General features: G+C 42.4%; 2 protein-coding genes and 1 non-coding gene across 4 annotated transcripts in view; all 3 read right to left on the bottom strand.

Annotated features, from left to right (window-relative positions):
• Positions 1-7,685: 7,685 nt before the first annotated feature.
• Positions 7,686-23,125, bottom strand: LOC129631237 (zinc finger protein 345-like). Of its 2 annotated transcripts, XM_055552098.1 has the most exons (4): positions 22,846-23,125; positions 21,401-21,527; positions 19,802-19,862; positions 7,686-12,523 (listed from the first exon to the last, which is right to left on the bottom strand). In XM_055552098.1, exons 2-4 carry the CDS (start codon positions 21,419-21,421, stop codon positions 10,200-10,202), a joined length of 2,406 nt encoding a protein of 801 aa, XP_055408073.1. In that variant the 5' UTR covers positions 21,422-21,527; positions 22,846-23,125; the 3' UTR covers positions 7,686-10,199. The 2 variants fall into 2 exon arrangements, with proteins under 2 accessions (XP_055408073.1, XP_055408072.1); XM_055552097.1 differs by lacking the exon at positions 19,802-19,862 and having other exon boundaries at positions 22,846-23,121.
• On the bottom strand, positions 13,913-13,985 carry TRNAE-UUC (transfer RNA glutamic acid (anticodon UUC)). The gene has a single exon. It is a non-coding gene; the product is annotated as a tRNA-Glu (tRNA).
• Positions 23,126-23,628: 503 nt separating the features above from the next.
• Positions 23,629-25,625, bottom strand: part of LOC129631243 (zinc finger protein 256-like) — a 29,909-nt gene continuing 27,912 nt past the window's right edge. The window contains exon 4 of the mRNA XM_055552123.1: positions 23,629-23,835. Within this exon, the coding sequence (XP_055408098.1) occupies positions 23,817-23,835 (19 nt within the window). The 3' untranslated portion in view covers positions 23,629-23,816. The remainder of the gene's footprint in view (positions 23,836-25,625) is intronic.

The raw sequence follows: 25,625 nt of genomic DNA, 5'->3' as shown, positions 1-25,625 counted from the left end.
AATCCCTCTTGCTAGCATCCATCTTGGCTGATCGATGCGTGCGCCACCACGAAAGACTCTGAATTAGAATGACTGGCCAAAGACCACCTGGAAACTAATCCCATTACCATAAAACCCGAGACTGCGAGGCACGCGGCAGAGCAGTTCTCCTGGGTTCCCTTACCCTACTGCTCTCCACCCGGGTGCCCTTTCCCAATAAAATCTCTTGCTTTGTCAGCACATGTGCACAATCATTTCCGAGTGTTAGACAAGAGCCCAGTTTCAGGCCCTGGAAGGGGTCCGCCTTCCTGCAACAGGAGGACCAGCGTTTACCTGAGGCGGGTCCCTCAATGCCGCCGCCGCCATCGGATTTCTAGGCGCAGGGGGGCCGGAGTGCTGGAGAGGCAGGGGATGCCCGCGCCGCGGTCCTGCTCCTGGGCCTGGCGCGGGGCACCCCGGGAGGCGCTGAACCTCGGGCCCGCCTCTGTGCAGCCGAGACAGCACCTCCTCCCGGACCTCCTCAATCGCGTCACCTCCGTCCCAACCTAGCGTTCTGAACCTGGCACAAGCTTGGGGCAGTTTAAATGGCCGCCTGGAGGTGGAGTCAGGAGGTCCCGCCCCGACCCTTTGTGCCCAAACGGAAACTCCATTTCCCTTAGCCTATACGCAAGGAATTCTGAGTCATGTAGCTTCCTTTTCCAGGTGAAAATGCTGAGCTGCTCCGTGAGGAGACTGGGGAAATTGTGCGCAAACTATGTAAGGCTAAAGAAAGAGAAGGTATCAAGCATTTCCCTTTGAAGAATATGCAGAAGGGATTCTCTGGTGGCTCAGAGGGTAAAGAATCTGCCTACAATGCAGGAGACCTGGGTCGGAAAGATCCCCTGGAGAAAGGAATGGCTACCAACTCCAGGATTCTTGCCTGGAGAATTTTATGCATGGAGTGTAGCATTCTTGCCTGGGAAATCTCCTGGACAGAGGAACCCAGTCCATGGGGTTGCAAAGACATGGGCACAGCTGAGCGACTAACTCGTTGACTTTCATGCAGAAAGAGTGCTCAGTCGTACTTGACTCTGCTGCCCCATGGACTGTAGCCCGCCAGGCTGCTCTGTCCATGGGATTTTTCTAGGCAAGAATACTGGTATGGGTAGCCATTTTCTACTTCAGGGAATCTTCCTGACCCAGAGATCAAACCCGTGTCTCCCCCATTGGCAGGCAGATTCTTTACCACTGACCCACCAGGGAAGCCCCACCAATCAATTACTTCAATCCAATTAGCTGCAGCAGACAGTGGCACAAAAGAGAAAAGTTCAGTGGGGGAAAAAAGATATTGGATGGAAAAAACCCTGATAACAATTGAACCCACTATGTCCTAGTAAAAGTAATGGGTCTGCACTTCTCTGGCAGACTAGGGGATAAGAGTGTGCGGTTGCAACGGAAGGACCACAGGTTCGACCCATGGTGGGGGAACTAAGGTTTGATAAAATAAAACAATCAAAGAAAGAAGTGGAACATTTTACTCAGGCCAAATAGGATTATAACCCAGGAACATTCTCTCAGAAAACTCTAAGAACTGTTACGCTTGTTAAAGATCAAAGCATTGTGTAGATTTTTGCGACAAAAGGCTACTTTAAATGCCATAGATAATTGGCTAAATCCAGATCTGTAAGTACAGAGTGGTAGGTTATCATGATCACTTACACCATCAAGGGAGCTTGTTATCTTTTTTAAAACAATAATTTATTTAAATTTTTGCCAATGCTGGGTCTTCCCTGCTACTTGGGCTTTTCTCTAGTTGAGGCCAGCAGGGGCTACTCTCTAGTTCTGGTGTGCAGGCTTCTCATTGCGGTAGCCTCTTCTGATGTGGAACATGGGCTCTAGGGCACAGGGACTTCAGTAGTTGTGCGGCACGTTTATTCAGTAGTGTGGCTCCTGGGCTCCAAAGCACAGGCTCAACAGTTGTGCTTATGGGCTTAGTTGTTCTGAGGCATGTGGGATCTTCCTGGATCACAGATGGAATCCTTGTCTCCCGCGTTAGCAGAGGATTCTTTACCAGTGAGCCACCAGGGAAGCCCAGACACATTATCTTTTAAGGCGTTGTCTTGTTGGTGCTAGGAAAATGTTGCTCTTTATGGGTTAAGCAGGAATTTCTGCCAATGGGGAGTTTTGGGGGGTGCATAATGCAGATATATGATATATAGTAGAGGGGAAGGGGAGGCCAAAGTACAGAAAAAAATTTTCATATTAAATTTCATATAAAATTTTCATATTTTAATATGAAGTTTAATTCTTGACTTGCCTTAAAATACAATTTTTAGTGCATCAGTCATTAACTTTGAAAAACACAGACACTCAGACTTTAGGGCATCTGTTGATGTTGCAGTCAAAAGCTTCAGCCCATGGGATTTCCCTGGCAGTCCAGTGGTTAAGACTCCACACTTCCAATTCAGGGGGTGCAGAATCAATCCCTAGTCAGGAAACTAAGATCCCACGATCCTACATGTCGCTTGGTGCTACCAAAAGAAAAAAAAAAAAAACAAAAAAAACTCAGCCCTGCCTATGGAGCACTGTGACCAGAGATCAATGGCCCGGGCTGTAATTATATACATTTATTGGAAGCAATGGAGAACATGTTAAAGCTATCGAAGAAATGCAATTATATTAGAAAACATGGAAAATTATCCCAAAGGACCTAGTTACACCATCATATATATGACAAATGGGGCTTCCCAGGTGGCACTAGTGGTAAAGAATCCGCCTGCCAGTGCAGGAGATGTTAAGAGATGCGGGTTTGCTCCCTGAGTGAGGAAGATCCCCTGGAGAAGGAAGTGGCAACCCGCTCCAGTGTTCTTTCCTGGGAAATCCCATCGACAGAAGAGCCTGGCCAGCTATTGTCACAGAGTCGGACATGACTGAAGTGACTCAGCACACACACACACATGACAAATACAACACAAGGATGTAAGACACATCTTTGAAATAAAAGAGAACTAAGATGCATATGTAAATATAAAATGGGAGTATGTCGCTTATGATTTAAAGATAATGATTATGAAAAATAAATTTTATAAAAAGTAGAAACATTGAATTTTAAGTTGTTGGTATTTGTTAGTGTGAAATGCCAATGCAATTGTCATAATAAAAGACAATTTGTACTTAATAGACATATTCAGAAGATTTATAAGAGTGGTGATGTGTCTGGCATTTTCAATGCTATAATATTAGGAATATATATATTTTGAGAAAATGAAGAAGTACATCTTCATACTCAAAGTTGACCTATATATAACTAAGAATCCCTTTCAAATCATTTAAAATATTATAATTAACAAGAAATTATGGGCATGCATATATGCAATAAAATTAAAAACAAATACTAATTTTTAAGATGCTTTCTTCTATTTTATAATTTAAATGCAGTGTTACTGAAATACAAACAAAAATTTGAAAAACAAGACACTAAGAAATGTGATGGAAAAACTGAAAAAAAGTCAAAACCTTTGAAATTAAACAGAAATTATGAAAACCACTTCTAAATGATAATAGATATTAACCAAGTTTCTATATAAGAAGGCTATTATGAATAAAAATACTGAGAGGTCACTTACTTTATGTATTGGAAACAAAATACTATTGTTGCAGATCTTATTAGTTAAAGTTTACTTAAAGAAATGTTTATTAGAATAAACTAAATATATCCAATAACTTATTCTGGAAGAGAAAACCATAGTGAGTTAATAGTACATAGCAGAGTGCCTGGGAATACATCTTACTGACTTGTACATGCTGAATAATTTATTGATGCATACATGTATTAAACTTGATTATCAATTTAGAGATAAAATATATAATTCAATAAAATGTTAAAGTGGATTGAAAACTGAGATAGAAAAAAATTTCTCGAATTGGAAAATAATTTAATCAAATCTATACATGAAAAATCATACCTGTATGATTGAGTACAAATTTTCTCAGTGATTATTTTGATTTATATAGCATTTTATAAAGTTGAACAAAATTAGGAAATTGGCAGTACAATAAATATGCCAAGAAATTAGAGTAAGGGAAGTATAAAAAGGAAAGAAAACTCACTCTCCACAAATGGATTGAAAGATCCCTATCAGTGTGTGATCAGGGTATGATTTGTTAGAATAAGCAATCTCATGACTACTAGAAACCTACTGATTCACCATTGAATCATCAGAGATCTTTCCAGAGAGAAGAGAGCAAAATATTAACAATAATGAAGATATTATATATATATATATATATATATATATATATATACACACACACGACATCATAATTAGTTAACTTTTAGCTTTGAGATTCTTTATATCCCTGATTGTCTTGTTATCTGTATCTTACAATCTTATTCACGTTGCATGACTTGCTCTCACTAAAAAAAATCTGACAAGAACGCTTAACACTGGCACTCATCAGAGGCATCTTAGTAAAACTCTCCTACAGATTCCATTTTCAAATCATGCTTCCAAAAGGTAAACAATGCATATCCAACAATTGACACAAAGCCTTTAGAATGGACATTGTGAGGTTCAATGTGTTTGGTCAGCAATAAGAGGAAATATAATCCAGACAGTTTGTTGAGGAAATTACTAGGTAGCCCTAAGGCAAGTGTGATAGATAAGGTGGCAGCATGCCTCTTGGTTCCTCAGAATGCACCCCTTCTCTGTCACTTTGAATTCTCTGAGACATGCTCTAATTCTTTTAAGGATATGACATGGATCTGTGGATATTGGCTACTCACCAAATTTATACTTCTCAGGATAGCTGAACGGTCAGCATCCGTGTAGCGGTAAAAAGTGGGCACCCAACAAGAGATAAAAGTAGTTAATTCCATGATCTCATCTACTTGCTTGGGAGGGATTATCATTTTACCTATAAGAGGAGTCGTTGTGACTGCAAGGGTACATGAGAGGATCTCAGGAAAACAGCTGTAGAGTGAGCAAATTACAGTTATTAATGCTGATTAATTGGGTCATCCATTGGGTACTGTTGAAACCACTAGAAGAGAAAAAGGATTTGTGAATCCTGAAAAAAGTTTAAGTTTAATGGGTGATAAATGAAGGACATTGAGTCCTAAATTTGAGAGAATTGAGTCCATGATTATGCTAGAAACATGGCTACCATGAAGTTCTTATTTCCACAAAGTGTGAATCCTTTCCATTTATGACATCTCTGAGGAAAACTAACTTGAAGAAAAATAGACCAGAAAGGGGTAGAAGAGTAGAAAGAAAGCCACATCATGTTTTATTCCATCGGTAATCACTTATTAAACATCTCATCTGCCTAAGAAGCTCATCTAGATAATGAGTTATATACATCAGCAACCAAAGACATGTGTTTTCATGCAGCCTTACTGTGCTAAGGACAGGATGTTTGAATTCAAGGAACACAGTTTTAACAGTGCCTGTAACAAACCCAACAGCTTGTCTGTGCTTAGGGAAACTTGGCTGTGACCACTGTTGTAAATCTCTTTTAAATGACCTACCTTTTAATTTTCTTATGTAGACTGTATCTTAAAAAGAATATTTGTATCTGTTTGCTATTTGGGAAAACCAGTTTGACTTGCAACAAGTGGAAGTTTAACATGAGAAATGAAATCGAAATAATGAAGTCCCAGGGACCTCATGGGGTACGCTCAAGGCTGCTCCCTCTGTTAAAAAGGGATATTAGTTTCAAGTCTGTGTTTGGATTCCCGCCCCCCCCCTCCCCCGCAAAATGGGGGATATTAGTAACAGTGGGTAAATGGAGATCTAGCACTATACTGCAGCAAAACTTTCTTGAGACAGCAGCAAGGGAAAGAGCAGGGAAAAAGGATCAGCAGCTTTCTCAGCATCCAGTCATGCCACTCGATGTTGTATCTGTGCACACTCTAAAAAATTATCTCCTCAGGCAGCACACGACTGTGGTCCAGGCCTTAAGAAATAAGCAACAATGGTGTAGCATTGTAGAGCCCATTTTAACTGAGATTGTATGGTTTGGGAAGATGCCCTTGGTGAACTGATAGCAAATGGCTTCCAAGAAGTACTGTCTGGATCACCCTATTCTCTGACACACCTATCATCCACGGCCCTGTAAACTTGGAACACGAGCAGGCTGGGCCAGTCAGCTCCTCTTCTGTGGAATCTGGAACAAGGACCTCAGACGTGGCCAGATCTTGCTGGACACTCCAGTGAGGACTCGTGTTAAGGAGTGTGTTTTTGTAAAAAAAGATTCTTGGTGTGGACACATAGAGGTTGAAAGAGAGGATGAGGGTTCAGAACATGTGCAGAGTGCAGGGAAGAAGGCTGGTGTGTGCCAATGGTCTTCTCAACCAGTCAGTCTTCTCAAGCTGCTCCAACAGGCAGTAGGTCCATGAATGGAGCAGAGGCAAGCTGCTACCCAGTGAGACCAACAGCACAGATTTCCTTTATCATTTACTGGTACCAGGTCCTCTGGACTGTCTCTGCTCTTCCAAGCTGAAGGTTACAAACACCTGAGAAAGTTAAACCTCCTACCTGGTTGTTAGATGATGTCAGAGGCTGTCACTCAGCCGCTGAGGGTGGAGAGACCCAGCTCAGACTCACTGATTCTCGAAGGTTGAGTTCTCTGCTGTGCTCAAATGGAAGACGTGGCCTTGGGGTATAATCAGTTGTAGCTGAGAGAAAAGCCTCCAGTGGGGGAAGCTACTGGCGGTGACAGACAAGGGTATTACAGTGAGAACTACAAGGGCAGATGGTACATGGGTAAGTTGCTGTGTTGATGATTCCAACAAAGCTAAAGGCAGCTGGGACTCCTTGGAAATCTCTGTGTCTCTGCCTCAGGCTGAGGGCTTCATGTACCGAGGTAAATAGATAAAACATCTCAAGTTTTGGAGCTAGACTGAGGGGTATGAATCCATCTTGACTCAGGTACTTCTCCACTGTGTGACTTTGGGGAACCCACTTCATCATTTCGACCCTGGATTTTGCCAGCAGTAAAACAATAGTTCCTACTTTCTCAGTTGTGAGAATTAGAGAGAATATGTTTGTAAAGCAAACCCTGGAATCTTGGCACTCAGTGTGACACTCACTTAAGTACTCAGTGTTTTGTTACTTCTATTGATTCTCACAGGGACCAAGGTAAGCACCTTCATCACCTCCAGGTCAGTCAGCAAATAGGCTCAGGAAGCTCTAGTGAGTTGCCTAGAGATTCCCAGGAGGGAAACCCATACTGAGATACCAGCGCTCTGCGGCCTCTGCCTCCTTCAGGTGAGTGTGTCAGTGGCTTATGAGAAGCCCCATTTCTCTCTCAAATGCACTCGGCACCAGTGGGGCTCAGGGACTTTAGGGGAAATGAGGGGTACCTGGCCAGGCTAGTGGGGAGGTCCAGTGAGATTGTGGGTACAGTCATGGGGCAGCAGATGGGTGCTCCAGCTCAACCTCCCACGGTTCATGGGTAGAGCCACATCTTACACCTGTTTTACAAGGGGAAACTGAGGCCCAGAGGTGGGGAATCATTTGCCTGTGGGTCATAATGATGTTTTGTGATCAGGATTCAAACCCAGGCTGCCTGAGCCAGGGCTTGGGGAGTCTGATTATTGCCCTATTTCCAGCCCAGCTGGGCTCTGAGATTCTTCATTCTGATGCCATCTTGTTCCCCTTCCTTTAGAGTTCTGCTGCAACCCAAACCTAATGATGATAGATCAGGAAACCGGGCAAACACTATTAAGCAAGGGTTTGCGGTTTTATTAAATGCTTGGACTTTAGAAAGTGATGGAGAGTACATTAGTAACACAGATTAAAAGTGAATGATATACGTGTCCGTTACAGTGCACATAGCATAGAAAAACTGAAAAAATTAGAACACATTATTCCATTATTAAAATACTCCATAAATTAAAAAGTCACAAAGTGAGTGAAATTCCAGTATGACTTGGCTGTTTCACTGTTCTTTTGTGAAAGGAAGGAAATAGCCAAAACTCATAGACTAGGCGGCAAATATGAACATTCCACTAAAGATATAGAGATAGCAAATACATATCTGAAAAATGATCATGAATCCTTAGCGAAATGCAAACAAAACAACAGTGTGATAGTATGACAAACTTACCAAAAGGGTTAAAATTAAGAATAACTGATCAGAAAAAAATAACAATTAAAAAAATAAAGATAAACATATTCCTAATAAAATCACTAATATCCTGGAAGGTTATCCTCTACCCCATTTATGGAGAAAGATATATATATATATATGTACAATATATTAAAGTGACAGCTTCCTTAAGAGGAAAAAAAAAAAAAAAGACTGACCAAATGAAGTATTCACTAGGATACAAGAGGAAATGGACCTTTCAAACACTGCTGCTAAGAATGAAAAACACAAAAATTCCCAGGCAGTCCAGTGGTTAGGACTCCAGGTGTTCACTGCTCAGGGACCAGGTTCAATCCCTGATTGGGAAATTACGATCCCACAGCCATACAATGTGACCAAAAACAGAAGAAAAGGTATAATTAGTTCAGATCAAAATTTGTTTAACACCCACCTATCTTATCATTCACACTTTGCACTCTGAGTTATTGAAGTAAAGATAAATGAAACATATACCCACATAAAGAATTATACACAAATGTTTTACCAGCTTTCTTTTTCAATAGTCAAAAATTAGAAAAACTTCAAATGTTCATAAACAAAAGAAAGGATAATAGTGGTATATTCAAAAACAAGAATATTTCTTAGAAAAAAAAAAGTATGAGCTGCTCATACATTATTGATGACTCTTCAAGTATTTAGGCAACTTAAATAAAAGCAGGAGAAAGAGTAAATTCCCATCATATGAATTCTAGAAAATGCAAAAGTTATCTATTATAATGGAACATAAATCAATGGTTACATGGAGGCTTGTGAAGGGCGAGGAAAGAGAGTATAAAAGGTCATGAGATAAATATACAGTAACATAGTCATTACCATGACTATGATGATGGTTTTACTTCCATACATATGTCAGAACTCATCAAATAGCTTTTGAAATGGCTCACGATTAAAATCAACAACAAAAAACAAACCTCTATGTCCAACTTTCTGGAAAGTAGGTTTGGCAATTCTATATTCATTCCACTTTCTCAGGCCCTTTGTGGATCAGTTTTACCTCAAAGACAGCAAATAGATTGTGCAATGAATGACCTTCCACCTGAGTCAATAGGAAAGTGGCCTGGGTCACAAATACATTTGTGGATGAGATTCTCCTTTTTTCTATATTTATTCTTTTTTGCCTGCCTCACTCTTGGTAGGACCTGGGGAAGAAATTCCCCTCAGCTCTGCTGACATCCCCTGTGAACAAGGGAAAATATTTATGCTGCTGCCAGAAGCAGTTATGTTGTCACAGATGACCCCTCCTCAGTGTGATCTAAGTCTCCTGAAACTCATCATAGCATCCAGGCCTGAAATGAGGACAAGAAAGTCCTGCAGTCTTTCACAGGAGACTGTGGGCAGAAATGCAAATTTGGCAAAAAATAGTAAGCTAATTTCTGCCTCTGTAATCTACTCTGATGCACAGAAAATTTGATATGCCCATGAAGGTTGCACACCTCTTCATGCTTGTACAGCCCAATTCTGTTTATAAAACAGATGACATGGTAAATGGAACACCAAGATTAAGGAGGACTTAAACAGTAAAGTATTTGTTATTGTAGAAACCAAAGCAATGGTCAGGCAGATCTGCCAGCAGTGGCTGGCAATTCTTAATTGGTGACTCGGAAGCTAGAAAAATTCATCACTAGTATATTCAGAACATCATGTCCCTGAAAATGGAGGTCCTTCTCTGCAAGCTGCCAGATGAACTCTTGATGTTCTCTGGGCCGATACTGCATCAGGGCCATGCAAAAGCTGCTCAGAAAGGGAATGAAGACATTCCAAGGGTTTATTTAGGCTAATCCTAATTTCCTTCAACAAATCAGAGAACAGAGTACGCTTCCCTGAGCGTGCTGGGGTAGTGACTGATGCATACTATGGAGACCTGCCAGGTTAGAGGTGAAATGGATATCGTGACAGACACTGGAAGTGATGTAAATCTATCAAGAGCAGATTAGTGTGCAACACAGTTACATGTGCTTCCCATATAAGTGAAATTATGATGAAGATTCTCTTTATTCTTGGTGTTTGGATTTATGAGGCAATTAGTGTCTCACAGTTTGGTCCAGTGTCATTACACTGAACAATGAAACTATATATTTCTTATACATCTAAGGCCTTTTTCCAGTGTGAATTCTCTGATGCTGAGAGAGGTTAGATTTTCGGCTAAAAGACTTCCCACATTTGAGGCAGTCATACGGCTTTTCTCCTGTGTGAACTCTCTGATGATAATGAAGGGTGGAACGAGAGGTGAAAGATTTCCCACATTCACTGCATTCATAAGGCCTTTCTCCTGTGTGAACTCGACGGTGAATAATGAGGTGAATTCTTTGGGTAAAGGATTTCCCACAGTCACTACATTCATGAGGCCTTTCTCCTGTGTGAACTCTCCGATGTCGAACGAGTATCGAGCTATTGGTAAAAGATTTCCCACAGTCACTGCACTTATAAGGCCGTTCTCCAGTGTGAACTCTCTGATGATAGCCAAGGGCAGAGACAGAAGTGAAAGACTTCTCACATTCACTGCACTCATAAGGCCTTTCTCCAGTGTGAACTCTCCGGTGTTTAGAGAGGTATGAATTCTGGCTAAAGGATCTCCCACAATCCGTACATTCATAAGGCTTTTCTCCAGTGTGAACCCTCTGGTGTTGATTCAACTGGGAACTATCCCTAAAAGATTTCCCACATTCACTGCAGTCAAAAGGCCTTTCTCCTGTGTGAACTCTCTGATGACAACGGAGGGCAGAGTTAGAGGTAAAAGACTTCTCACATTCACTGCACTCATAAGGCCTTTCTCCAATGTGAATTTTCTGATGATAACGAAGGGCAGAGCCAGAGGTAAAACATTTTCCACATTCGCTGCACTCATAAGGCCTTTCTCCTGTGTGAACTCTCTGGTGTATGTTGAGATGATTTCTTTGGGTAAAGGATTTCCCACACTCATTGCACTCATAAGGCCTTTCTCCTGTGTGAACTCTACGGTGTCGGATGAGTATTGGTCCATTGGTAAAGGATTTCCCACAGTCAGTGCACTCATAAGGTTTTTCTCCTGTGTGAACTCTCTGATGATAACAGAGGGCAGAACCAGAGGTAAAAGATTTTCCACATTCATTACATTCAAAAGGCCTTTCTCCAGTGTGAACTCTCTGGTGTTGAGACAGGTAAGATTTATGGCTAAAGGATTTCCCACATTCACTGCACTCATAAGGCCTTTCTCCTGTGTGAATTCTTCGGTGTATAATGAGGTGATTTATTTGGGTAAAAGACTTCCCACAATCAGTACACTCATATGGCCTTTCTCCTGTGTGAATTCTCTGATGATAACGCAGGCCAGAGCTAGAGGTAAAAGACTTTCCACATTCCCCACATTTATGAGTCTTTTCTCCAGTGTGAACTCTCTGATGATAATGGAGGGCAGAGTTAGAAGTAAAAGATTTCCCACATTCATTGCACTCATAAGGCCTTTCTCCTGTATGAACCCTCCAGTGTTCAATTACATCAGATTTTCGTTTAAAGGACTTCTTACACTCAGTGCATTCATAACTGATTTCTCCAGTGTGAACTGTCCGTTGTTGAATAAAGATGGAGCTATGGCCAGAAGACTGTGCACAATGATAGCACACGTGGCAATTTTCTCCAGTGTTACTCCTCTGAGGATAAATGAGGACAAATTCTTGGCTAAAGGATTTCCCACATTTGCTGCACTTGTACTGTCTTGCCCCAGTATGAATTCTTCGATGTTGAATGAGGGCTGAGCTTCCTCTGAAAGATTTTCCACAGTCACCACACTCATAAAGCCTGTCACCAGTGTGGGCTTTCTGGTGCACAATAAATGAGGATTTATACTTGAATTTTTTCCCACATTTACTGCACACAAAACGTTGTCTTTCAGGGCAGGCACTGTGGTCCTGAACAAGTGTGTGTTTGGGACTGATGGCTTTCTTGCATTCTCCCCTGGTACAATGACTTTTTTTGCTTTGTAAATTTTCCATGCAGTGGGTGACTGTATTTGGCTTCTCCCTAGTGTGACTGGCCTGTTGCTTCAGATGTTCTGAGGTGCTTCTGAAGTCATCTCCAACTTCCTTGCTGGTTAGAGGCTCTCCTGACACAAGGAAATTGGAGCTCTTCACAAATGAAGACCTGTCCACGCTGATTATGGGTGGTTTTTCTTGCTTGTGCTGCTCCTGGTGCTGCTGAAGGTCTGTACTGAAAGAAAATCCTTTTGCACATGCCCTACACTTCAGTAATTTCTTGCTGTGTTGTGTTCCCTGCTGCTCAGCCAAATGGAAAATGCCTCTCAAGACTGGACCACACACTTCACAGGGGTGAGTCTTCTGAGAAGAGGAAGGTTCCTTGGAAGTCCTGGCCTGTGACACTGCCACAGAAACACTCTGTTCAAAGGAAGTCTCAGCTTTCTTCTCTCCACTCCAGAAGCCTGAATGGAAAGAAATGCTGATGAGGTACACATTCACTTTACTGGAAGGGGCAACTCTGTGCACAAACGTGCAAATGAAACACAAAAGATCTTGCATGTAACAATGAAGACCCCATGAGCCACAATTAAGACCCCGTATGGGGCTTCCTTAGTGGCTTACTAGTAAAGAGTCCACCTGCCAATACAGGAGACACAGGTTTGATCCCTGGTCTGGGAAGATCCCACATGCTGCAGAGGAACTAAGCCCATGGGTGCCACAGCTACTAAGCCTGTGCTCTAGAGTCCAGGAGCTGCAACTGGTGAACCCATGAGCCACAACCTCTGAAGCCCATGCACCTAGAGCTCATACTCTACAATGAGAAGCCTTTGTACTGCAATGAGAACAGCCCCCACTCACCACAACTAGAGAAAAAGACCACGCAGCAAGACAGATCCACCACATTAAAAATAAATAGAAAAATACATATTTTTCAAAAGCAGGGATTAAAAAAAACAAGCAGGGTAATCATACTATGTCAGATGAGATACTCTTTAAGTAAATAATTGTCACAAGAGACAAAGGAGGTCATTACGTAACGATAAAGCAAGCAATTCATCAAGAGGATAAAAATTTCAAATACATATGTACCCAATATTGGAGCATCTAAATATATAAAGCCAATATTAACAAATCTGAAGGTAGAAATAGATAGCTGCAATAATATTAAGGGTTCAATATCCCACTCTGGGTAAGAAAACATTGGACTTGAACTGCACCTAAGACCAAACAGACCTAATAGACATGTACAAAAGACGCTATCCAATTATAGCAGAATACACATTCTTCTCGAGTGCATGTATCATTCTCTAGGAGACATCACATGTTGGGTCAAAAATCAAATACTAAAAAATTCACAAAGATGAAAATCGTATCAAGTATCTTTTCAAACTACAATGGTATGAAACTAGAAATCATTAACAGGAAGAAACCTGTAAAATTCACAAATATTGGAATTTAAGTGACACGCTCCTGAATGACCTATGGGTTAAATAAGAAGTTAAAACAAACAAACAAAAAAACCCAAAAAACATATTTAGACAAATAAAAATGAAAACATAACACATCAAAATTTGTGGGATAAGGAAAAGCAATTGTAAGAGGAATGTTTAGAGCAATACATGCCTACATTAAGAATAAAAGAACGATCTCAAATAAACAACGTATGCTTATACCTCAAGACATGAGAAGAAGAACTAAGATTAAAATTATCAGAAATAAGCAAATAACAAACATCAGAGCAAAAAAATGAAATAGAGACTAGGAATATGATAGAAAACTTCAATGAAACTAAAAGGGTTTTTTTTTGTTTGTTTGTTTTGGGCCACACCATGTGGCTTGAAGAATCTTAGTTCCCTGACCGAGGATCAAACCCGGGCCTCCTGGAATGAAAGTACAGAGTCCTAACCACTGGACCACCAGGGAATTCCCACGAGTCAGTTTCTTAAAAGACATAAGGCCTTTAGTTAGATTATGAGGAGCGAAGACTCACAGTCAGAAATAAAAGAGGAGATATCACAACTGATACTGCAGGAATACAATCAATCAGAAGAAATTACAATGAACATTTTTTCACCAACAAATTAGATAACCTAAAGAAATGAATAACATTCCTATAAACATAAAACCAACCAAAACTAAATCATGAAGAAATAGAAAATCTGAACAGATCTGTACCTGGTAAGGAGATGTAATCACTAATAAAAAAATCTCCAACAAAGCAAAGTTCAGGACTAGACAGAATCACTGAGAAACCCACTTAATATTTAAAGACTTAACATTAATCCTTCAAAAGTCTTCCAAAAACTTGAAGCAGGAACACGTCCAAGTTCATTTTATGAAAACAGCATTACTCTGATATCAAAGCTACTTAAGCATAACACAAGAGAAGAAAATTATAGGACAATACCCCTGATAAACATAGATACAAAACTCTTCAACAAAATACTTGCAAATCAAATCCAACAGCACATTAAAAAGATCATACATCACAATTAAGGAGGATGTATCCCGGGGATGCTAAGATGGTTAAACATCATGTGCAACATCAAAAAATGTGACAAACACATTATCAGAATGGAAGATAAAAACCATAATCATATCTATACATGCTGAAAAAGCATTTGATAAAATTCAATATCTTTTCAAGATAAAAACTCTCAACAAGTTAGATATAGAAGGAATGTACCGCAACACATCTGATACGCCTACAGCTAACATCACATTCAGGGCTTCTCAGGTGGCCCAGTGGTAAAGAATCTGCCTGCCAAGCAGGAAACAGTTTTGATGCCTGAATCAGGAAGAGTCCCTGAAGAAGGAAATGGCAACCTACTCCAGTATTCTTGCCTGGGAAATCTCAAGGACAGAGGAGCCTGGTGGGCTACAGTCCATGGGGTCACAAAAGAGTCAGACACAAATCAATGACTAAACAACAACAACAACAACAACAACAACAACAACATTATATTCAACACTCAAAAGCTAAAAAGGTTTTCCTCTATCGTCAGGAACAAGATGAGGATGCCCATCACTTCTGTTTTTATTCAACACAGTACAGGAAGCCCTAGCAGAGTAAGTAGGGAAAAAAGAAAGAAAAGGCATTCAAACCAGAATTGATATCATTGTTCAGTTCCTAAGTCCCATCCGACTCTGGGCCACCCCTGGGACTTCAACACACCAGGCTTCCCCATCCTTCACTATCTCCCCAAATTTGCTCAAACTCATGTCCAAAAAGTTGGTGATGACATCCAACCAGCTCATCTTCTGTTGCCCCGTTCTCCTCTTGCCCTCAATCTTCCCCAGCATCAGGGTCTTTTCCAATGGGTTGGTTCTTTGCACCAGGTAGCCTAAGTACCAGCGCTTCAGCTTCAGCATCAGTCCTTCAAATGAACATCCAGGGTTGATTTCTTTTAGGACAAACTAGTTTGATTTCCTTGCAGTCCAACTGACTCTCAAGAGTCTTCTCCAGCACCACAATTTGAAAGCATCAATTCTTCGGTGCTCAGCCTTCTTTACGGTCCAACTCTCACATCTATACATGACTACTGGAAAAACCATAGCTTAGACTGTACGGACCTTTGTCGGCAAAGTGATGTTTCTACTTTTTAGTATGCTGTCTAGGTTTGTCATAAAGCTGTTCTTCCAAGAAGCAAGGGTCTTTAAATTTCATGGCCGCAGTCACCATTTGCAGTGATTTTGGAGCCCAAGAAAACAAAGTCTGTCACTGTTTCCATTGTTTTCACGTCTATTTGCCATGAAGTGATAGGACCAGATGCCGTGATCTTAGCTTTCTGATTGCTGAGTTTTAAGCCAGCTTTTCCATTGTCCTCTTTCACCTTCATCAAGAGGTTCCTCTTCACTTTCTGCCCTTAGGGTGGTATTATCCGCATATCTGATGTTGCTGATATTTCTGCAGGCAATCCTGATTCCAGCCAGTGATTCATCCAGCCTGGAATTTTGCATGAGATACTCTGCATATATGTCAAATAAAGAGAGTGACAGTATATAGCCTCATCATACTCCTTTCCCAATTTTGAACCAGTCTATTGCTGTATGTCTGGTTCAACTGTTGCTTTTTGACCGGAATACAGGTTTTTCAGGAGACAGGTAAGGTGGTCTGGTACTCCCATCTCTTTAAGAATTTCCCAGACTTTGTTCTGATTCACATAGTCAAAGGCTTTAGCATAGTCAATGAATCGGAAGTAGATGTTTTTCTGGAATTCCCTTACTTTGTCTACGATCCAATGAATGTTGGCAAGTTGACCTCTGGTTCCTCTGCCTTTTGTAAATCCAACTTGTACATCTGTAAATTCTCAGTTTACATACTGTTGAAGCCTAGCTTGAAGGATTTTGACCATTACCTTGCTAGTGTGTGAAATAACCACAGCTGTACAGTAGTTTGAACATTCTCTGGCATTGTCCTTCTTTAGGATAGGAATAAAAACTGACTTTTGCCAGTCCTGGGGCCATTGCTGAGCTTTCCAAATTTGCCGGCATATTGAGTCCAGCACTTTAACAGCAAGAATAGAAGAAGCAAAACTGTTTGTAGGTAGCGCAGTCTTATATGTAGAAATCCCACAATTCTACCCTACTAAATGAATTCAGTAAAGTTGCAGGACCAAAAAAAACACAAAAAACAACCCCAATATACAAATTGGTTACAGTTGCATTTATATACACGAATGTAAAAACTGTCTGAAAAGAAAATTAAGAAAACAACCTTATTTTAAATAGAATCAAAAACAAAATATTCAGGAATAAATTTAACCTAGGAGTTGAGAAATTTATATTCTGAAAATTATATGACAATGATGAAAGAAAGTGGAGAAGACATAAATATATGAAAAGATATCCAGTGTTCTAGGATTTCAAGAATTAATATTGTTAATTTTACCAAGAGCAATTTACGGATAGAAAACAATCCATATCAAAATTCCAAAGACATTTCCGCAGAAACAAACAATCCTAAAATTCATAGGGAACCACAAAAATTCCAAATAGCAAAAGCAATCTTGACAAAGAAGGACAAAGCGAGAGGCATCATACTTCCTGATTTCAGAGTAGTACAAAGCTACAGTAATCGACATATTAGGGTACTGGCATAAAAAAAAGACACATAGATCAATGGAACAGAATAGTGAGCCCCAACTCTAATGGCAGAAAGTGAAGAGGAACTAAAGAGCCTCTTGATGAGGGTCAAAGAGGAAAGTGAAAAGTTAGCTTAAAACTCAACATTCAAAAAACTAAGATCATGGCATTTGGTCCCATCACTTCATGGCAAATCAAAGGGGGGACATGTGGAAGTGGTGACAGATTTTATTTTCTTGGGCTCCAAAATCACTGTAGATTGTGACTGCAGCCATGAAATTAAAAGACACTCGTTCCCTGAATGGAAAGTTATAACAAACCTAGATAGCATATTAATTAAAAAGCAGAGACATCACTTTGCCAACAAAGGTCTGTATCGTCAAAGCTACATTTTTTGCAGCAGTCATGTATGGATATGAGAGTTGGACTATAAAGAAGGCTGAATGCCAAAGAATTGATGCTTTGGAACTGTGATGCTGCAGAAGACTCTTGAGAGTCAGATGGACTGCAAGGAGAGGAAACTGGTCAATCCTAAAGGAAATCAACCCTGAATATTCAATGGGAAGACCAATGTCGAAGCTCCAATACTCTGGTTATCTGATTCAAAGAGCTGACTCATTGGAAAAGACGCTGATGTTGGGAAAGGCTGAAGGCAGGAGGAGGAGGAGGCAACACAGGAGGAGATAGTCGGGTGGTATCACCAACTCAATGGACATGAGTTTGAGCAAACTCCCGGAGACAGTGGAGGACAGAGGAGCCTGGTGTGCTACGGTCCACTGGGTCGCAAAGAGTCAGACACAACTTAGTGACTGAACAACAATACCAGATCAAGCCAGGCATAACGTTCCCTAAGCCAAAGCCTAAGGGAGTCAATCCCTAACCCTCTCCAATTCTGTGATGACTGAGAGAAGTGAGAAACTGCAAAAAAAAAAAAAAGTTTGATGCTAGCTCAGGTTAGTTCATGAGGTTCAAGGAAAGAAACTGTCTCCATAACACAGAAGCACAAGGTGAAGCAGCAAATGCTGATGTAGAAGCTGTACCAAAGTTATCCAAAAGATCTAGCTAAGCTAATGAATAAACACTGCGACACTAAGCAACAGATTCTGAATGTAGATGCAATAGTCTTATGCTGCAAGAAGATGTCATCTAGGACTTTCACAGTGAGAGAGAAGTCAATGCCTGGCTTCAAAGGACAAGCTAAAGTCTCTCGTTAGGGGCTAATGCAGTTGGTGACTAGATGTTGAAGCCAATGCTCCTTTATCATTATGAAAATCTTGGGCCCTTAAGCATTATGCTAGATTTACTCTTCATATACTCTATAAACGGGACAACAAAGCCTAGATAACAGCGCATATATTTATAACATGGTTTACTGAATAATTTAAGACTACTGTTGAGACCTACTGCTCTGAAAAAAAGATTGTTTTCAAAATATTACTGTTCACTGAAAATGTACCCAGTCGCCCAAGAGCTCTGATGGAGATGTACATTAATGTTGTTTTCATGCCTAGTATGACAACATCCATTCTGTAGCCCATGGATCAAGTAGACTAGACTGCCAACCTTAAGAAATACATTTCATAAGGCTATAGACACCATAGATAAGAATTCCTCTAATTGTTCTTGTTGTTTAGTCTCTAAGTCACATCTGACTCTTTTTTGACCCCCGTGGATTGTAGCCTATCAGGCTCCTCTTTCCATGGGATTTCCCAGGCAAGAATTCTAGAGTGCGTTGCCATTTCCTTTTCCAGGGGATCTTCCCAATCCAGGGATCAAACCCATGTCTCCTACGTTGGCACTTGGAATCTTTACCACTGAGCACTTGGGAAGGCCTGATTCCTCTAATATATCCAGGTCAAGTAAATTGAAAACCTTCTGGAAAGGATTCATCATTCTAGATGCCATTAAGAATATTTATGAATCATGGGAAAAGATCAAAATATCAACCCTAACAGGATCTGGAGAAAAGTTGTTTGAAGACCACTCTCATGGGTGACTTTGAGGGGTTCAAGACTTCAGTGAAGGAAGTAACTGTAGGTGTGGTGGAAAATACAAGAGAACTAGAATTAGCATGGAGCTAGAAGAGAACTGAATTGCTGCAATCTCAGAACAAAACTTTAACAGATGAGAAAAGAAAATGACTTCTTGAGATGGAGTATACTGGTGAAAATGCTGTGAAGAATGTTGGAATGATAATAAAGGATTTAGAATATTACATAAACTTAGTTGATAAAGCAGCAGTAGGGTTTGACAAGATTGATTCCAACCTTGAAACAATTTCTACTGTGTGTAAAATGCTATCAAACAGCATTCCATACTACAGAGAATCATTCATGAAAGGAAGAGTCCATCCATGCGAGAAATTTCATCATCTTATGTGAAAAAATTGCCATAGCCACCCCAGCCTTCCGCAACCTGATTAATCAGCACCTCGATCAGTCAAAATTAAGGGAAGACCCTCCATGAGCAAAAAGATACAGCTCAGATGACAGTTAACATTTTTCTAGCAATGAAGACTTCTTTTTAACTAAAGTATATTTGTTGTCGTTTTATATATAACGCTATTGCACACTTAGGCTACTGCACGGCGTGAACGTAACACTTACATTCACTGGGAAGCAAAGCTTTGTCACTTGCTTTAGGGTCATACTCACTTTTTATTGTGGTGGTCTGGAACCAAACCTGCAGTATCTGTGAGGTTTGCCTTGCCTGTATCTGTATACGAATAAATGGATAGTCTGGTATTTATACACAATGGAGTTATCACTCAGCCATAAAAAAGGAAAGCATGCATTGCTGAACCTGGAGGGCTTAACACAAAGTAAAATAAGCCAGAGAAAAACAAATACTGTATGACTGAATGAATGAAAGTCGCTCAGTCATGTCTAATTCTTTGTGACCCCATGGACCACAGCCCACCAGACTCCTCTGTCCATGGAATTCTCCAGGCAAGAATATTGGAGTGGGTAGCCATTTCCTTCTCCAGGGGATCTTTCCAACCCAGGGATCAAACCCAGGGCTCCTGCATTGCAGACAGATTCTTTACCATCTGAGCCACCAGGGAAGCCCAAATACTGTATGGTATCACTTATATATGGAATCTTGAAAAAGAGAGTTGAAACCACAGAAACAAAGAATGGGGGCTCAGGTCTACAGAAAATGGTGGTTGGTTATAAGGTGAATAAGCTCTGGGGATCTAATATAGCACAGAGACTATAGTTAATAATGCTGTATTGTGCTAAGAGAGTAGATCTAAGTGTTCTCACACATATGAAAAAGGTAAATATATCAGGAAACGGATATGTTAATTAACTTTATTATAGTCCTCATTTCATAATATGTGTGTGTATATATAAAATCATAACACTGTATACTTTTTTTTTTTATTTTTTGGCTGTCTTCATTCATGACACCATCTGTCATGAATGAGATAGATGAAACCATAAGCATTCTCTGAGAACCCACAATTCAGTTCACGTCTTCACATGTATTCCAGTCATCCTCCCCCAGAGTTCACCACCTCAAGGTTTGTGGGATCTCAGTTCCCCAAACAGGAATTGAACCCAGGTCACAGGAATGAAAGAACTAATCCTAATAACAGGACCATCAGGAAACTCCCTGTACACTTTAAATGTATACAGTACTGTTAATTATAACTCAATAAGAGAAAAGGAAAAAAGAGATCTAAAGACTACAGACAGAACCATAAATGATATCCTTGAAAAACAGCCCATGATCCAGGTTATGACCATGACAATGCCTTCAACTCTTGGCATACAGAGACATGAGGAAATGTGAGATAATAAAAGGGAACAAAACCAGGGACACAGAAGTGCCATGGATCTGGATACACCACCTGGTCAGGGAAAAGGGAAGGAAGATGCAATCCATTAGCCTCACTGCAAGATTGCTGACTTCAAATATATCCATATGAGGATTGAGTACAGAAATCCCTACGCTTATTCAATTATTAGTATTGAAACTATATCAGTATCTCATTTAATTCTTACAATGACCCTGTAAAGGAAAACAGTAATATTTCCTTCTTTTTGGAAATAATAATTGGGGCTACAAGGCGAGACAAGGGCAGTGCAAACAACCCAGCTCTACCTATCGAAACAACTAACCAGAAAGCCGAGGAAACAAACAGTGCCCAAGGTGCATGTGTTTGAACAGAGCACCCCTTGAGGAAAGGAGGGTGAGGCAAGATACAGAGCCTAGCCCAAGTCAGGTGGGGAGGGTGACAGTCTTACCCAGTGAGGATATAAGTGCATAATTCTCCAGCATCACATCATGGTACAGGCGTCTCTGAGCCGCATCAAGGAGCTTCCATTCCTTCCAACTAAAGGACAGGGCAACGTCCTCAAAGGTCACACCACCCTGTCATGAATGAGATAGCTGAAACCATAAACATTCTCTCTCTGAAAACCCACAATTCATCTCACACATCTATTCCAGTCATCCTCCCCCAGAGTTCGTCCACTCAGGGGCTGGTGCCAATGATGCCTGATCTCTCTTCACTGTCCTGTTAATCACGGTTGAGCCCTCAGCTACAAAAGGCGGTGCCCAGGAGGGATAAACTCCACCTAAACTCTGGGCCTGGCTTACAGGGCCCCATCCCTCCCACCAGGTAATTCCCCTGAGGACTCCCACATTGTGCCTCTAAGACACAGCCAAACATGGTCTCGTTGTTACCCTTAAGTCCCCAGCACTAGGGCCTGTGGGCCCTCAACTCGCACTTCCTGTTGATGTGCACATCAGCTGACCAAAACTCCTTCACATCTTCAGACCCCACAGTTGCACTCTCGCAGCTCTCCCACCACCCTGCCCCACATCACAGGCATCTCTGTGGACTCACCTATGTACCTGGAACATGACATCCAGAGCATGCTTAACAAAATCAAACATGATCTAGTATTATCCCAGAACTCTGAGGGCTCCCATACCTAGGGAAGTCCTGAATGCTGTTCTGAAGCACTGCCTACTTTCTCTCTGAACTTTGTTTCAGTATTAGCCACCCAGAACCAGAGAGGGGCTGGGACATCCTCTCCTGCTTTAGGTAGGTTCCATATGTGCCTTTTCAACCTTCAGGACCTGGGGGGAAAGGAAGGCAACCATGGCTGGGCTCAATGTGTATCACCTCGCCTGTATCCCCACCTGGCACTGGAACCTAGTGACGTCAACCTAACTAACCTCTGCGCTTCAGTCCTCAGTGCTGCCTCTTATCAGATCCTGAGACCTTAGACGAAGACTCAACTTCCTGTGTCTTTCTCTGTCACCCTATTCCAGTACGTTCCTTCTCGGAGTAGGTTTTTGAAAACATTTAAAGCCCTGACAGTGCTCCTTGTCCATTCAAAACTCTCCATGGTTCCCAAGTCCCTCAGAATAAAGGAACAACCTCTCTCTGCCAGGCCAGGCCTGATTTCACCTCACACTCCTGTTTACTGCACACATAAGACGGACCCAGGTTTCCCCATCCTCCTGCCTCGGTCCGACCTCCCAGCCTCTGCGCCCGGGGGTCCCCTCCGCCTGTCATCCTCTCCCACGAGCCATCACGCTGTCAGACACAGGGCCCCACCCACGACCGCTCCACCGTCCTCGATCCCGCGGCTGCGGGCGCTTGAGCTGGAGCCTCGCGCTCGGAGCTTTAGTGTCTGGTGGGGTGAGGGCGGTGCAGGCCCGGAGATCGAGCGTTTACCTGAGGCGGGTCCCTCAGCGCCGCCGCCGCCGCCATCGGACTCTGGCCGGAGCGGGTCCGGAAGCGGCCTGAGAACTCGGGCACAGCAGGGCCTCTCCTGGGCCTAGAGCGGGTCACCCCGGGCGGCGTCGCCGAGTCTCAGATCTGGCTCTGTGCAGTGGGTACAGGCTCTCCTCTCGGACCCTCTTGGTGCGGTCACCTAGATCCCGACACAACGGTCTACAGCCGGAAAGGACCCAACGGGCGCGAAAAAATCACTGCCCCAACGAGGACGCCGGAAGTCCCGCCCCAAAGCGATACGCGGGCGCAGGAATCCCTCGCTCTGATTGGTCTTTGCCTCTTAATGGAAGCTTCTCGGCATGCCCTCTTCTGGGTTTCTGCGCTCTAGAGGGGCAGTGAAGGGAGTTATTGTTCATCTGAAGCATTGGTTTTGCAACCTCCTGAGGGACCGTGGCATCCACTCCCAGGTGGCACAGTGGTAAACAATCGGCCAACCAGTGCAGGCTTCGATCCCTGGGTCGGGAAGATCCCCTGGAGACGGAAAGGGCAACCCACTCCAGTTATTCTTGCCTGGGAAATCCCATGTACAGAGGGGCCTGGCGCGGACTACAGTCCAAGGAGTCGCGAAGAGTCGGAGGCGACTGAGCACACACGTAAGCTAAAAGGACTAAGGAGGAACGCTGGACAGTGGTTCTTATACCTCAAAGGAGGGAGAGGCTTTGCTTGTTGGCGAAAAGATACTATTTCAGACTCCATGAAACAGCCAGCTCATATGTGTGTGTTCATTCGCTTCAGTCGTGTCCGGTTCTGCGACCCCGTGGACTGTAACCGGCCAGGCTCCTCTGTCCATGGCATTCTCCAGGCAAGAATACTGGACTGGGTAGCCATGCCCTTCTCCAGGGGATCTTCCTGATCCAGGGATCGAACTCTTGTCTCAGGGTTCAAACCACCTGCATTGGCAGGTGGATTCTTTACCACTCGCGCCACCACCTGGGAAGCACCAATATACAATATGATTTATCCTAGATAATCCAGTTACTTAATGAGTCCCTAGTTGGCTCCAGAGACCAAATATGGGATTTTTGACTCAGAGGCTGAATCCTGCTTTTTCACTTCAGAGGCAGAATCCCAATTTGTGCATGCTGTTACCAGGGCGCACCAAAATTATGGACACGGGTTTCTCTGACAGGACAAGGGAAGGACAGGGAAGCCTGGCATGCCGCAGCCCATAGAGTTGCAAAGAGTTGGACACAACTGAGCGACTGAGCCACCACTGGATGCATGAGTGGCGGATGTGGGGTACTACTGGGTAAGTTGGAGAGCCTGTGGATCCCCATGAACTGCGCTGCCTCCCTCAGAAGCCTCCAGGGGCAGAACTGCCAGGAACTCTGGGCAGGGCCTAGCCTTTGGTGATTTTAGAGGGAGAAGCAAGGATTCAGCACAGAGGGTCCTTTGTGCCTCTCCACAATGGGCAGACACATGCTAGGTGTCTCCTGCGGCCCCTGTACCATCCCAGCCTCCCCAACTGACATTTTGGATCTGGCAGTCTCTACTGTGCTCCTCCATTACCACTGTACCCGTATTCCTCCTCCTGAGATACAACCTTAGATCACAGGTGTCCCCAGACTTGATACATGTCCCTCCTAAGGTACAGAGCGAAGAGTGCATGCCCCAGGCCCCTGCCCTATACACTCCCACCTCAGTTCTTATGAGACACTGCCCCAAACAGGAGTGAGTAGTAGCCCTGAAGTCCAAGTGTCTGGAAAAGCAGCCAAACGTGGTGAGATCCACAGAAGGTGAAAGCAGTTGCAAATAGTCAACAGTTACAGAAAGGGAGAGATAAAGAGTTTTGGAGAGCTTGGTGTAAGAAGCCCTTGCAAAGTAACCAGTGAGTCAGACGGGGCAACTCAGAATAGCATGACCACTCAGATACCCGGACGCTAAAAAGGTGAGGCCAGTGAGGGTTTCCAGGGATGCCCCAGTGTGTTCAGGGACATGCCTCCCCTCTGGTCAGTAAGTTATGTCTTTGAGGCCTCTGAGCCTCCAGTCAGGTCATGGTGCCCCGACCTGTTGCCTGCCTGGCCTTGTAAAGTCTCCTCCTGCATATGTGTAGTTTTCCACCAAAAGCCTGGGGGAACTTGGGTAGAATTTTTCAGCTCCACAGGACTTCCCTGGCAGTCCAGTGGCTTCACACTTTCAGGACAGTTAGGCCCTACTCTATAGCACAAGGAACTCTGCTCAATGTCATGTGGCAGCCTGGATGGGAGGGGAGTTTGGGGGAGCATGGATACATGTATACTGTATGGCTGAGTCCCTTCACTGTTCACATGAAACTATCACAACATTCTTAATCAGCTATACTCTACTACAAAATAGAAAGTTCAAAAAAAAAAAAAAAAAAAAAAGACTCTATGCTTCCATGCAGGGGGTGCGGGTTCCATCCCTGGTTAGGAAACTAAGATCCCACAGGCCACATGGCACAGCCAAATACAAACACACATACAAAGAAATTTTCAGCTCCTTCTCTGACCACATTCCAAATTAGTGGTGATTGGGAAACACTATAAAGTAAGACTACATTTGTTGTATTATTGAATACCTGGGTTTAAGTAATGGAGGTCATGTTTATAAGGCAGATTGATCTTAAATATGTGTGGGATGTGGTCATGACATTGTGCATAACTCAGAAAATTTGAAGAAAAATGAGGAAATATCCTGCCTGTATTAAAAACAATGATTCCATATGGCAAATGTTACTCATTTAAGAAAGAATAAAATTC

This window comes from Bubalus kerabau, chromosome 17, assembly GCF_029407905.1.
Source record: "Bubalus kerabau isolate K-KA32 ecotype Philippines breed swamp buffalo chromosome 17, PCC_UOA_SB_1v2, whole genome shotgun sequence".
In the NCBI taxonomy this organism is placed as follows: domain Eukaryota; kingdom Metazoa; phylum Chordata; class Mammalia; order Artiodactyla; family Bovidae; genus Bubalus; species Bubalus kerabau.
Note: the sequence above shows the minus strand (reverse complement) of the source record. Positions and strands in the feature narration are given on the sequence as shown.